This window comes from Mastomys coucha, unplaced genomic scaffold, assembly GCF_008632895.1.
Source record: "Mastomys coucha isolate ucsf_1 unplaced genomic scaffold, UCSF_Mcou_1 pScaffold14, whole genome shotgun sequence".
NCBI lineage: Eukaryota > Metazoa > Chordata > Mammalia > Rodentia > Muridae > Mastomys > Mastomys coucha.
In genome coordinates this window covers 111,309,135-111,325,094 of record NW_022196896.1, presented here as the reverse complement: position 1 = coordinate 111,325,094, position 15,960 = coordinate 111,309,135, and the positions used below count along the sequence as shown (strand labels likewise).

The following is a 15,960-nucleotide window of genomic DNA, read 5'->3' as shown; positions in this document are numbered from 1 at the left end:
CCATGTTTTATACTCCTAGCAAGTCAACACTTGTTGGCTTACAGTGGGAGTTCTCAGCCTCCGCACTAATGACATTTTTGCTGGGTAATTCTTTTTTGCTGCTGTTCTATTTTTAGCATCCCTGGCTTTACTAACTGAATGCCAGTAGCTGCCTTCCCCCTAATGCTACCACCAAAAATGATCCTGGCATTCCAACTGTACTCTAAGAGAACAAAACAGCTCGTGAACTAAAACAAAAACAACAACAAAACCCCCATTCAGTCAGGCAGATGGTACGGATCCCAGCACTTTCTTCTACCACCTCCATCAAGATAGCTTCTTCTTAAGTTTTCTCTGTAACTTTACAGAAATTAGGATACTCTCCAACTCTCGGGCCAGTCCCTTTCCTGTCCTAATTCTTATGATCACAGCACCTTGCAAAGTAAGGGCTCTTGGGTTGTCCAGACTGGGTTTTACAGCATTGGTAGGTGTCACTTGCCTTGTGCTCACTGCACTGCTATTTATACTAAACGGGCTAACACTCAGGCAGCACAACAACTACATCAGCAGTTACTCAACCTGCACGACCTCATGGTTAGTTTAAAAAGACCTGCAGGTTCACCTAAGGCTGCCCAGGAGACCTGTGCACAATGGCACCTATGCATAATCTCAGTACTCAGAGACTTGAGGGTGGAGGGTCACAATTCTCAGTCTGGGCTAAGAGAGAAGGTGGCGAAGAGAAGAAAGGAATACCTATGAGGAAACAGTAGATTAATGTTATTTTTTGTTCTTTAAGTACACAATTTGGTATAAAAGATGGGAAATGTGTAAACTGTGTAACTGCCAATTATAAAATTCTTATATGGTATCAATGTTCAAAATTATCTCAAATGCTAGTAAAATAGCTTTCTCTCTTTAGAAAAATGTATGTGCATGAGTTTATATGCACCAAATGTATGCAGGGGTGCATAACAGATCTGGAGAGGGTGTCAGGTTCTCAGGAACTGGAATTACAGATGGTTCTGAGATGCCATGTGGGTTCTGGGAATGGATCCCAGGTCCTCTGCAAGAGCAGCGAGTGCTGAGCCATCTCTGTAGCCCTAGCCCTCTCTTTATCAGCATGATGTACAGCAGCACAGGTGTGCAGATCCAATGCCTTCTGTCAGCACAGTAAAGAGATTTAAAAACTGCTACTCTTCTTTCTGAAATTTTCATTTGGAATGATATGCTTATTTTTCATAAAATATGTTATTTGTTAAACCGGAATATGTGCATTACTTATGAGTGATTATTTAAAATTTTCTTGATTTTAATTTCTAATGGGATAATATTAATACTCCACATGCATGAAGTTTTTTGTTTGTTTGTTTGTATTTGCTTTTTTTTTTTGTCTTAATATTGAGAGTATAAAGAAGTTCTGTGAACAATAACTCAAAAACTGCCGGGTGGTGGTGGTACACACCTTTAATCCCAGCACTTGGGAGGCAGAAGGCAGGGGGCGGTTTGAGTTTGAGGCCAGCCTGGTCTACAGAGTGAGTTCCACAGAGAAATCCTGTCTTGAAGCAGATACCCTGTCTGATCTTCCTAGTGCTGAAAATGGAGTGAGTCTGATGAGACTGCTGCTCAGTGTTAGTTATGTGCCTAGTACCTGCAAAGCCCAGACTCACTCCCCAGCATAACTAACACATCACACACACACACACACACACACACACACACTTTGATGAACAGAATGAATTTAAGTAGACTATATATCTAGGCACAAACAAAAGACGAATCATCTTAAGAGACACACATACTTTCAATGATAAACAATTTAGGATGAAGGAGCGCAACTGAGGTAATTCCTATGGTATGAATCACTCCTCTATGGGGTCTGTTCTCCTTCACACTGCCTTTTTTTTTTTTTTTTTGGTTTTTTCAAGACAGGCTAGCTCTGGCTATCCTGGAACTCACTCTGTAGACCAGGCTGGCCTCCAACTCAGAAATCCACCTGCCTCTGCCTCCCAAGTGCTGGGATTAAAGGCGTGCGCCACCACCGCCCAGCCACACTGCCTTCTTAGATCAGGGGGCCAGCTCATGTGCCAGCCACAGGTGTCAGTTCTGCTTCATGATAGCTGTAGTTCCAGCTGATGCCAGACCCTGTGGTCATTCGGGACTGCTGGTGAGGCAGGCCAGGGTGTGCATGTGGACCCTCTGGCCCTATGAGTTGCAGGTGTTGTGGTTCTGCTCACTGCTTCCTCTAATTTCCTGAGAAAACCTGTTTGCATTGTCTGCAACTAGGCTTCCCTATTTTTACATCTTATCAACCACATGAGACAGTATTACATTTGAATACACACTAGGACTTATCCAGTTGCCTTAGACAGACAGACAGACACAGACACAGACACACACACACACTTTACAACTTTAAATCAGTTTTGTTTCCTGGTTCAAAGGGCATTGAAAATATAAGATAAAATGAGAAAACAAAAGGAGCCTGGGTCAGCAGGCCATATACTGAAAGACACTGGCAAAGCAGCAGAGGAAAGCAGAACAGAAATGATGGTTCACAGCCAAAGGCTCTGGGACTATTTAGAATTTGTGTTATTTTTACTTATGTGCGCATGTGTGTGGATGTGTGCATGTTTGAGTGTAAGTGCCCATGGAGTCCAGAAGAGGGCATCAAAGCTCTGGAGCTGGAGTTACAGGCAATTGTGGGTGGATACACGTGGATGTAGCAAGTGCTAATCCCCTCTGAAACCATTCAGAATAGGAAGAACCAGTCACAAAAACCAGTCCCATGTCCTACAAATTCACCTAAAGGCATCCATAATATACTGTGGCATACTATTTGAGAGGAAGAATCTCAAATCAAACAATGGTTATATCCTAGCTAAAAACAAAGGTAAACTTTAAAGTCTTATTGTTGCTTAAAAAAATAACTAAGTAGCTAAGTAGCCTATCTTTCATCCCTATAAAGAAAATAATCTCTTAACTAAAGATAAGATGGAAGATTCAATGCCACAACTCACACATAAATGATGGGTATTCAGGCTATTAATGGAAGGCAGCCTAGAGGGCAGAAGGGACAGTTACTGGCACAGTGCTCCCCGCTCTTGGTCTAGCAAGGGGAACAGAATTCAAGAGAATAAACTGAAGATGGCGGCAGTTCTGACATTTTAAGGCAGGTGCCCAAACAGTGGAGGTGTGTCTTAGTGGGCACAAGTAGGATGAAAGAAGGAAGACCCAGAGATGCTTTCTAAGAAAAGGAAATATTGGTAAGAATTTTGAAAGATGAACGGGGCGATGTGGGGAATACCAGTCAATGGGGAAAACCTAGTAAAGGCATTACAGTCTGTCTGATTATCTGACTTCACGAAGGCTGGAACCACTGCTGAGATACACGAGGTAGATTACAAGGACTGTCAGCAACATGTGGAACTCACAGGCTCTATTCACAGCCTTTTAGGAAGCAAAAGACATAGGATTCTTCTGAGAAAACTGGTGAGGCCCAGTTGGGATGCAAGCCAGGCTAGACTGTAAGTGATTAAGCAGATGGAGGTGCTATAGGTTGAGAGCAAAGCAAAACAAAACAAAATAACCTATAAACTGTGACTATGGAAGAGCACTTGCCTAGCACGCAAGAGCCCGTGCGTAATGCCCAGCCCCGGGCTGGTGGAAACACTGCTTCCAAGAATCAGGTAACCAGCACTTCAAGAGTGGAATAATGACTGCTGGGCACTGTGGCTCATACCTGCAATCCCATGTCAGTTCTCAGAAGATTCCCACATTCTACACCAGCCTGAGCTACGGAGTGAGACCATATTTAAAAAAGCAAAAAACCAAAACAAAAAAAAACCCCAACTACATCCAAATGGGAATTTATCGGTTTTTAAAAGTTGCCTCCTAGTCTACTTTGCATTTGGTCCTTAATGAAGGAATTAAAGGGTGTCCAGATGCATACCTTTTCTGCCTTTTTATCAGAAATGTCCTGCTTTTCCAGAACAGCCATGCTCTCCTTCAAGTTCTTCACAATATCTGCTGGAGATTTGTGAGACTTGCCAAACGGGAACGGCATGACGGCAGCACCAGAGGCTTCCACTGCACGCCACCTGTCTGACCTGCAACACAGTAAAAGACTCACATGAGACAAGTAGAGTTAGCAGAAGATACACACTTACATTACAACCTGAGAAGAAAGCCATACTGGGGGCCAGAGACATCTTTGCAGTTAAGAGCACTTGCTGTTCTTTCAGAAAACAGGGCTTTGTTTCCCAGCACTCACAACTCTGTGACATGTGGATGCTGCTGACCTGTATCCCAGGGTCTACCTCTCACAGAGCAACTACTACTGTCAGGCTCACCGGCAAGCCTGCCAAGTCATTACTGCTTCCTTAGAGAGGTTTAGTAAGGTTGACAATCTGGCGTAAGGTAAAACAAGCTCCAGTTCCTACTGACTGTGTCCTTAGTTGCAATACTATACCCACAACTGACAAAAGTAAGGACAACAGGCAAAGAGCTCCGCCACATAGCATTAGTATCATGCTGCTATCCCAGGGTTCATACTGCCCCCACACACTTCTGCAACACCCATGCATGCACTTCCTTAGCATCTGAGTATTTCAGAGCTGGAGGAAACCCTGACAACCTTGGATCAATCTCCTTTAAGAGTTACATCATGGACTTTCTACTCTTCCCAGTGCAGATGGGCCAGGTTAGAGGGGATTTAAAAGGTCCTACGAGTGTCAGTCACAACACAAAACACAGCTGCCAGGGAGAACATGTAGATCGAATTACTTTATTCAGGAAAGTTTATGACATAATCATTCTTCTTAACTGATCTACCCAACAGGAACATACAAATGAATCTAATGTACTCTCTGATATGAGTAGTCCCTGAAATGTACTCAAGACAATAACTAAGTATTCCACAAAGGATCCAATCACATCAGGGAACTTAATTCACGATGGACGCAAACCCCTCCCCTTTATATATTACTATGAATAAGTTTTTAAAACTAAAGTTAGAGTAAAAGTATAGAGACCTATTTGTAATAGTAATCAGTGATATGTGCTTGAATCCTAAGAATCTGAAGGCTAAAGGTGACCTGAAAGGGGGCAGGGCAAGATAAAGAACACTCCTCTTTATGCTCCAATGAATACTTAGACCACTGAATGCTGAAGTTGGGACTGGTACCCAATGTATCTTGCTTGTTTGGTTTTGTTCCTCTCTTCTTTCTGCATGTTACTTTTTCTAAAATTAATTCAATGACTCATCTTTGCTCCAGTGTTACTATCTCTCTTGCCTTTTACTTGTTGACAGCCTCAATGCATATGTTTTTCAAGAGAAGTTTTTTGGTAGCCATGGCTATTCTGAAACTTGCTGCCCTTGAACTCAGATCTGCCTGCCTCTGCCTCCTGAATGCTGGGATTAAAGGTGTGCCACCACCACTCAACCAAGTCCTACTTCTTGTTCCTAGTGCCATACCCTAGAGTACCATTCCATCACAACACCTGGCCATAACAGCAGATGTGACTTGCCCAACTTTTTCTTTTGGACACTCAGCATTCTCTATATAGGCCAGGGGTTGCAATGGAATCAATAGTTACTTGTAGGACATGATATGAAAATCCATAAGCTGCAAAGCTCATCTCAACACACACACACCAAGAGGCTGAGCCTTAAATGGGGGGTTTTCACAAGAATGAAACCTTGTGGATTGATTAATGCTGACTTTTTATAAGGGCTTGTAAGAATGTATTCACGGGGGCTGGAGAGATGGCTCAGCGGGTAAGAGCACTGACCTCTCTTCCAAAGGTCCTGAGTTCAAATCCCAGCAACCACATGGTGGCTCACAACTGTCCGTAATGAGATCTGACGCCCTGTTCTGGGGTGTCTGAAGACAGCTACAGTGTACTTACATATAACAAATAAATTAAAAAAAAAAAAAAAAAAGAATGTATTCACTTTCTTTTGCTATGTGAGGATATGGACCTCACCACTTGTTCCACCTAGCAACCTGTTCATTGGGTTTAGCCTCCGGAACTGTTACCTAATGCTAACTAAGCCTTTTGTCATAGCAGTCCAAAGTAAGCCAAGAATGATGAAAAATATTGGCTGTCACAATGAGTGAGGCATTACCTGACTGATGAAAACAGCACTGCCATCAATGGAAAAAGAGCACTACTTTCGGACTGGGAGACATGTAAACCTAACCCTGTGAATTTCCATATTCTTAGGTAGGGTGTAAGTCAGAATGATGAATATTTTCCATCTGTTGCTATATCTAAGTTCACCACTTACAAATAAACACCTAGCTTTTACAGAAAATGTTCTGTTTATTCTGTAAAATTCAGACATGAAGGTTAACCTGAGTGAAAAGCTATGTATGACAAACAATGCTTTTCATTTCTTGCTTTTACTCTATTTGTACTTGTTTACACTGGGATCTACTTTCTTCTCTAAAACAGACGGAAGAGCAGAGGATGTTAGCAATGGCCACTTCTGTTTAAAAACTTTATTAACAGAATATCCACACCATTAAAGTTAGGAATCATAGGTGCCACTCTGGCAACTGGATAGCTTTGGCTTATGCACCACACTCCTATTTACCCAAGTGCTAATAAACACTGAAAATATTCAGACGACACATAAGCCAGTATCAGGACACAGCCATTCATGCTATAATACATGCTACAAACTAAAGGCATCTAGTGCTGCTTTTCACACAAAATCCTGGTACGAATGGGTGTGGGTGTGTGTCTGGAGACAATAATGAAAACTGCTGAATGACAACGCATTCCTAGACAGCTGACTTCCTAAAGCTCTGCATTAACACATGTATTCCATCTGACTCATCAACTTGGTGGTCAAATGCAAAACGTATAAATGAACAAAAAGCCCACACACTGTAAAACGATTACATCCAAGGCCATTAGGATTCCTGATTGAGTATGCAATCATGCAAACCCTATTTTTTCAGTTGACACTTAAGACCCAACCCTACACTACCATGTTAATGCCATTTAATCCACACAATTATCAAATAAACAGATACTGTTTCAAAGTACTAAGCTATTTGAAGTAGATATTTTATTATTTTTAAATTATATGCATGCCTTGGTGTGCATGCACCCTTGGACAGAGGCCAAGGGTATCGAATGGCCCTAAAGTGGAGTTCTGAGTGCTTGGGCGACACCTGATGTGCTGGGACTTGAACTCTGGTCTTCTGAAGGAGCAGCACACATGTTCTCAATCACTCACTCACCTCTCCAAACCATGATGTGCAAAGTAAAAGCTTGTGTTTCAAGTATTTTCATTTTACACCACACTGTAAAGTAGCTGTTGTTTGAAGCACATAGAAATTCTTGAATAGAAGGGATTGCTACTCGCCCTTGTCTCTAAACTGATTCATGACTACTAATTTCAGAATAAAAACAAATGGGCAATTATCTATATAACTAGATACTATACAATGTAATAAAGTGAGGTGCACATCTTTTGCTTTTGTGCTGTAACTAAAAAAACTCCACTCAGCTTTTGGATGGAAGAGAGGGCTGCCCTTCCTCCTCAACTACAAATAAGATCTGATGACTCAGCCTCATTAAAATTAAACCAGGAACACCTATTAAGAAGCCAGCTGAAGCCTTGGTTAATTAGCAAAGCCACCAGAAACAACTCTAAACTAACTATACCAAACTGCTCGGGAGACACTGGACAGAGTGGGTTTTGTAATTAACAAGGGCTTTCAGGCCTTGAGGTGGATGTAGTTAGACTGAGGTCAGGCTGCACAGTGAGACCCACACCAATCACGCATACACACAGGCTGGGGTTGAGAAGGAGGACAGAGGAAGCTTCTTTCCTGGCCAATGCTAACCAAACACTTGACAGTAAAATTTTACAGTCTAGATAAGAAACAGATGTTGGTAGGAATGGCAAGGTAGCACGAGCATCTAAAACAGTATAGCACCTTACAAAGCACTGCTGCGTCTCTGCTCAACCTCTATCTCCACCCATGACTTACCATTTCATTCAGTAAATCTGACTCTTCACCAAGACTATGAGGCTCCTGTGATCCGTCCCTCTCAGGCTCACCCCCCTTCCCCTTACTCTAGGCTTTAGTTATACTCATTCTGCCATTTCTAGGCTAGGCCTATATTGTATGCATAAGTGTTTAGCCCCACACTATGGCTTTCTCTTATTCATCCACATGTCTGTACAAATGACATCCAATAATAGAGAGGGGTGGGTATATGGCTGTAAGCACCTACAACCCTAACACTCAGGAGGAGGCAGTAGAACCATGAGTTTGTACATGCCTGTAATCTCTACATTCATAAGAAGACAGGAAGATCATGAATTTGAAACCAGCCTGAGCTAGAGAACAAGACCTTGTCTCGCTGGGCGGTGGTGGTGCACGCCTTTAATCCCAGCACTTGGGAGGCAGAGGCAGGTGGATTTCTGAGTTTGAGGCCAGCCTGGTCTACAGAGTGAGTTCCAGGACAGCCAGGGCTACACAGAGAAACCCTGTCTCGAAAAACCAAAGGGGGAGGGGGGTGGAGACCTTGTCTCAAGAACAAACAAGGTGCTGGGAGTAAAGCACGTTGTCAGTGTGCTAGTTTGGTTTGTTTGAAGCCCTAAATTCAAACCCCAGGGCTTTATAAATAAATAAGGTAGGAATGTGTGCACATGCTATCTGCACAAAATAGCCAAGTTAGCAACAGAATTCCTCTAAAGTTCATCCAGCTCAAGTTTGGTTACAGGCAAAAATGAGCGCAGAGGCAGCTGGCACAATTGGGATTTCCACAACTATTCTGCATGTCTTCACCTGTCAGAGTGTGGTGGATCAAACTTTCAACTCCACATACGTGATCGATCTGACCAGCATAAATATCAATAGTCTAAGAATGCAGCTGATAAACTTCCTGAGCAATGCCATCAACTCCAGTCTTTCCTGAGTGTTCTACATCCTCACCTGTTTACTGCTCCATTTGGGAAAGCCTGTAGGAATGAGCATTACTTCTACTAAATTTCTTCTGCTGTAGATCCAATATACAGTACATTTAAGTTAGGGTGTGTATGTGATCGAGAGAACAATGAGACAGCTCAGCAGAAAGACACCTGCTGCCAAAATAACAACCTGAGCTGGTGGAAGGACAGAACTGACTTCCAAAGCTGCCCTCTGTCCTCCATTTATGCAGACAGACACAAAGGCACCCCCTCACCTCAAAATTTTTCTTGAATGTTGATTCTGTCAGTTATTGTATTAGTAGTTTCTTCTATCGAATTCCTGCCAACTATAACTTTGCTGACTAAATCACACAGGTCTTCCTTTACTTTCAGTTAAAGACACAAACCCAGGCAAGACACAGTACTGGAGCTTTCCAACTCAAGTCTGCAGTCAGTCTCTCCTGGGTAGTGACTTACAAGACCTAAGACATCTAACTTTATTCCTGTTACCAATGGAGGCTTACAGATTTCTTTAAGCCCACAACACACATTTATACAATAAGAAGAGTACAGTGACATAAACCTGTAACTCTAACACTTGAGAGATAAAGGCAGTGGATCAGGAATTCAAATTCATTCTCAGCCATCGAGTTCCACGGTCAGCTTGGAAAGAACTAAAAGGAAAAAGGAAGAACAAAACAGAAACAACAAAAAACAACCAAACAAAAACCTAACCAACCAACCAATATCACCAAACAGTACTTATTGCTAATTGGTAAAATTATACTGTATATTTCAGTAAATTTCTCATAATTTTACTTGTATTCTGTTTTATTTTGTTCCACCCTACTCCCTTCTTCTAAAGGCTGGTGGTAATTCACTAAAGTAATTTCTTAATCTACTAGTGAAACCTGCAATAACCAAAACAAAGGCTGGAAATTAATCTGCGGGGTCTAGAAAGATGGCTTAGAACATTAAGAAACTTCCCAGCTGCCTCTCTGAGCTAGGTTCCCAGCACTCATGCCAGGAGGCTCACAACTCCAATGGCAACATCTTCTGGTCTCAGTGATTGCTGATGATAAGCATGTGGTATGCACATGCACACTGTATGTATACGCAACATTTAAATAAAATTTCTTTATAAGTCAATCTGAAAAGCTTTGAGGGCTGGTGAGATGGCTCAGCGGGTAAGAGCACTGACTGTTCTTCCAAAGGTCCCGAGTTCAAATCCCAGCAACCACATGGTGGCTCACGACCACACATAATGAAATCTGACGCCCTCCTCTGGTGTGTCTGAAGACAGCAACAGTGTACTTACATATAATAATAAATAAATCTTAAAAAAAAAAAAAAGCTTTGAAATGCAGGACTTCTCAAACTATTACAAGATAAAGAACTCATATAATTTGAGACTGGAAATTATATTTACATACTACAAATTATTATTTATAAACAACTATAATACATAACTGACTGCTTTTTCTAACTTTTAAAATTAATATGGATTTACTATTTTTAGTCCTATCTAAAATGATTCATAGATATGTTAAAGAATTAAAAGCTACAGTTATAATTTTAGAATCAATTTCAAAAAAATGTGATTTTATAAACAGTAGATGTAATTTATTAAGAAATAATTTAGTAAGAAAATTAACTAATTTTCACATTTAAAAATGAGAAACCGGGGGCTGGAGAGATGGCTCAGTGGTTAAGAGCACTGACTGCTCTTCCGAAGGCCCTGCATTCAAATCCCAGCAAAAACATGGTGGCTCACAACCATCTGTAATGAGATTTGATGCTCTCTTCTGGTGTGTCTGAAAACAGCTACTGTATACTTACATATAATAAATAAATAAATCTTTTAAAAGGAGAGAGAGAGAAATCTGGGGTTGATAGATGGCCCAGCAGTTAAGAGCACTTGCTGTTTCTGCAGATTGTGTGGGTTTAACTCCCAGTACCCATACTGTGGATCACAACCAACTCTAACTCCAGCTCCTGGAGATTTGACACTTTCTTAGTGTTGAGAGACACCAGGTTCCCACATAGTACATACACATATTGTAGGCAAAATACTTGTACATATAAAATAAAAACAGTATGACAAACGGGCCCAATGAGATGACTCAGTGGGTAAAAGCATATGCCACCAAGCCTGACGGTGCAATCCACAGAACCCAGATAGTAGAACCCACTCTTAACAAGTTGTCCTTCTGACCTTGACATGTGCAAAGTGAGACATACATACACATATAATAAACCAGTACAGGAATAGGATTATTTTTTTTTTAAATAATGAAACTGCCATCTACTTTTTCAGGGTAAACTTTACTTGCTCTGCCACAAGGCTGTGCAAACACAGTCCATATGATCATGAACAAACACCGTGGTCTCACCCACATTTTTGTAAATAAGAAAAGCAAATAGCCAACCCTGCCCTTTAGAAAGCAAATTCCTGAAGAACAACGAAATATTCAAACTTGAACTGTAAACAGATGAGAAAAACTTGACACAAATCTCAAGTATGGTCAGACAAAAGTACCTTTCGGAAAATTCCCTTTAGGTTGAAGAATTAATGATGTGTTAGAAATTTGGTGGCTTTAAAAAGTCATATTTGTAAAAAGTAATTTCTAAATTTGCCTTTAGTTACTCTGATAAAGAACTATATTTTGAAAAAAATTTAAACTCACAGCTTTAAATGTCTACAAAATCAGATATATAAACCTGGAAAATCACTCTCCTTCAAGGTCTGGCATTACTATTTTTATTCTGGCCAAATGCCCACAAAAGCACAAACAGACCACAGAGCCAGCCCAAGCTGCACCACCATAGTTGGAGATCTGCAGGTTTGTTTTCTTTGTAACTGCCCAAAGGCTGTCAAATAGTAGTATTTAGTGTAAATAAACTTTTTTCAGCAGAAATCTTTGGAGACAGAATGCACAAATGCATGGCACTTTAGACGGCGTGTGGGTCATGTAGAAGAGTGGTTCTCAACCTTCCTAATGCTGCATACCTTTAACACAGTTCCTGATGCTGTGATCACCCCCCACCATAAAGTTATTTTGTTGTTCCTTTGTAACTATAGTTTTACTACCATTATGAATCATAATGAAAGTATCTGATATGCAGGACATCCTGATATGCAACTCTCAAAGGGGTCGTGACCCATAGGCTGAGAACCGCATAGGCTGAGAACCGCATAGGCTGAGAACCGCATAGGCTGAGAACCGCCGATGTAGAACATACTACCAAAGATGCCCTTTCTTCTACCCAGACACCACATCCTTTCTAGCTTCTTTGTCAACACATTAACTGGTTTAGGAAGGCTTGATCTTAGGTTGAGAGGAGAGTTCTCAATGAAAACAGTGAGGCTAAATAGTGTTTAACATCAGAGAAGCAACTAGACTGCAGCTGTCAACTCGCTGGCAGGACCACACAAAGTGGCTGCATGTGTTTTAGAGGAAATGAGTTCCACTACACACAAATAACTCAGCTCATGGATCTAAAAGGATGAGCTCACGATGCAAAGCAGACTAATAAGATAGGTACACAGAGCAGACTTAAAATCTATCCTAATGGAAACTCTCATCAATACCAAGTTCAGAGGACAGCATGGAGCACTGCATGCTAAAGGCATGCAGGCAGGCATCAGGAGATGATGCTCCCGGAACTGGCTCTTAGATACTGATACTTTTGAAGGAAACCCAGAAGATCTATTACAATTGGCTAAAGAGCTAGATGCCACAGTCTAAAGTCTGATATGGAAACAAATTTTGTAATTTTTTTTTCAGCTCTGTGGGTAATAAAGTATGGAGTGGAAGGGTAGGCAAAAGTTGAGAAGCCCAAGTGCTGTTACAGAATGGCCACATGCCTTCTTTTATTGCTCAAAGAACATTCCACTCACTCCTGATGTGTTGACAGCACTATACAGTCAAACTGGAAAATCTGCCTTTTCATCTGAAAGCTCTATCTAAAATGAGGAAGCAATAGCTTTTAACAGCCAAGGGAGCACAGCAGCTGAGAGACACTCCAACCAGGAAGAGCTACTTACATTGAAAACTTTGTCCTCTACACATTTTCAACACAGAACTTAATGTTTCCTTCACTATTTCAAAAGTGGAATGCTACCAAGTGACTACAGTGACCGAATACCCGAGGGTGCTGTCCCACACAAAGGAGCAACTCAACCACACAGATTATCATCCACATGCAGATACCTCACATCTTCCAACTTGATTGATTTTCTAATTTCTTATTTTATTTTTTAGTTTTTTGATATCCCATTTTCCCTGGAACTCAGAGATCTGCTTGCCTGTGCCTCCCAAATGCTGTGATCAAAGGCACACACCATCATGCCCAGCATCTTTTTAAATTTTTCTTTCACTTCCTCCAAATACTGAGATTATTGCTAACTGAAATATCAGAATCACAGTGGTTTGAACAGGAAATTAAACGATTAAAACTGGATTCCTACAGGTGTTCTAGGAGTGAAGCAAATAGGGTGAACTTGTTTCAAAACAATGGGAGAAGAACAATACAAGCTCAGAAGCATCTTCTGATAGAAAAGGCATGGCTATGGTACTGAAAGCTTTCAAACTTTGTGGTAGAAGTTCTGGAGTAAGAGGTCAGTCTGCTCCAGTCTTAACACTTTGTTCCTATGTCATGGACAGAACATAATCTGTAAGTCTTATGTAACATGTAACGTAAGCTAACTCACACTCCTTGTCCTCTTACCTTTGTTTCCCAAATACTAGGATTGCTGGCATATGCCAAGTCATCTGGCATTTTTACTGGCTTCCAAATCAATGTAGGTATTTAGATTTGCAACCAAGCCCTGGGTAAGTTCTTTACTTTTCAGAGGCAGCTATTAGTGCTCTCCACTAGGATTAGCCAATTGTTAAAGCCAGAGCAGTTACCTGAGATTATAACCTCGAACCTTTCTGGTGTCTAATAAGATGTTTGGCGGCATTATTACAAGGCCACTATGACAGCTTCAGAGCATCAGGAAATCAATGACTTTAACATGGTACAGTGGTACATGCCTACAATCCCAGAACTACAGGTGAAAGTGGAAGAATCCCAAGTGGGTTGAGACCACTCAGAAAAATAATGATTTAGTAATACTGCACTCTGGGCCAATATTATCTTTTAGGTCTTAAACTAAAATTTCTTAAACCTAAGTAGCTCATTTGTAGACACTATACTGACCTTTGTTTGTTTGTTTTGTTTTGTTTTTTTCTTTAAACAGGGTTTCTCTGTATAGCCTTGGCTATCCTGGAACTCACTCTGTAGACCAGGCTGGCCTTGAACTCAGAAATCCACCTGCCTCTACCTCCCAAGTGCTGGGATTAAAGGCATGAACCACCACTGCCCAGCTATACTGACCTTCTTAATTCCTGGAAAATGTCAGGCGTCTATCTCTTAGGTGACCAGCTTGTGTCTTACACTGTCTTGGAACTGACTCCTTATTCTAGCTACTCTATTCAAAGCCAAATGTGGGATTTCACCAGGCAGTACACAAAACAGATGTTTATTTGTATATTAACCCTGACCTAAGAGTTAATTTTTCCTGTTTTCCTACAGTTTCTTATCTTGTTTTCTATGGTAAGTTGGAAGATGGGAGTTTGAAATAAACACAAAGGGAAGATGGCTCTTTCAGTAAAATGCAAATACTAGAACCTGAGTAGAGATCCCCAGCACCCACAATAAAAAGTTGGGATTGGCCTGGCAGTGGTGGCACACGCCTTTAATCCCAGCACTTGGGAGGCAGAGGCAGGTGGATTTCTGAGTTCCGAGGCCAGCCTGGTCTACAGAGTGAGTTCCAGGACAGCCAGGGCTGTACAGAGAAACACTGTCTCAAAAAACAAACAAAACAAAAAAAACAAAGATTGACTCAGGGCAGAAAATTTTATAGTTAGATGTACTGTGACAACACAGCTTTCATTCTGAGAAAAGTAAATCTCTTAAAAACTACTTTGTTGTCAAAGGACCTGTGAGTGAGTGGACTCCAGAATTAGTCCTTAGAGTCAAACTAGGTAGAGACAGTTATACTCTTGTATCAATAAATGGTAGCATGATACTGTCCTCTAAACCAGAACAATTCGGAACCAACAGAGATTAACTGAGCAACTATGTGAGGACAAACACAAATTCATACTTTTCTCTGACAAATAAGGGTCTTTTACCTCCTGCTATCTTGATCTAGCCAAGGTTCCCACTCTGTTCCTGTTCACATTAGATCAAGCAAGAGCAAAAGCACCCTCCACAGGGTCACTTGTGCCTAAGAATTTCTCAGTAATGAAAGACAACTCTCCCTTGGCAAATATAATTCCTTATGTTTACAGGAGAACATACCCATGTCCAACTCTTCAATCTCTCATCAACATCCATCCACCCCCATGGTAGACTGCATTAAATTTTCCCCTTGAGGCACATGTCCCAATTCTTCAATCTCCCATCAGCAGACATCCATCCTGGATGGTGAACTAAATGCCATTTTCAGGCACACTTCATTATTATTTTCCTCATGGTACTTGCACTTTTTTTCTGGTGGTGCTGGGAACTGAATCCAGAGTCTTAGGCATCCTTAGCAAACTTTTCTTGTGAGCCCTCAGATCTGCACTGACTTGACTATATTTTTTCCATGATCTCTCTTCAACAACAACTGTCTAAAAGTTTCTTACTCAATACTCTCTCAGGGCCAGGTGTGGTGTGGTAGAGCCCTTTAATCCCAGCACTTGGTATGCAGAGGAAGGCGGATCTAAGTTAGAGGCCAGCCTTTATATACAGAGTTAGTTTCAGAATAGCCAGGGTAACACATACCTCCCTCCACCCCTAAATCCTTTCTCCATCCCACTACTGTGATTGTAGCCATTGATACAAGTTCCTAAGTATCTTGAGTTCTATAAGCTGGCTTTACTGAGGTGGTTCAGTATGAGTTTGATCCCTAGAACCCATACAGTGGAAGGAGAACCAAGTCATCCGAGCTGTCCTCTGGTCCCCACAGGCATGACATGGCATGTGCATCCAAGCTCTTACACAATACACAT

The 15,960-nt window shown here is 41.3% G+C and overlaps 1 protein-coding gene across 3 annotated transcripts in view; it reads right to left on the bottom strand.

Annotated features, from left to right (window-relative positions):
• Positions 1-15,960, bottom strand: part of Cab39 (calcium binding protein 39) — a 54,662-nt gene that overhangs the window by 26,001 nt on the left and 12,701 nt on the right. For all 3 annotated transcript variants that reach the window (XM_031368236.1, XM_031368237.1, XM_031368238.1), the window contains exon 2: positions 3,929-4,085. In XM_031368236.1, coding sequence (XP_031224096.1) covers positions 3,929-4,042 — 114 coding nt within the window. In that variant the 5' untranslated portion in view covers positions 4,043-4,085. The remainder of the gene's footprint in view (positions 1-3,928; positions 4,086-15,960) is intronic.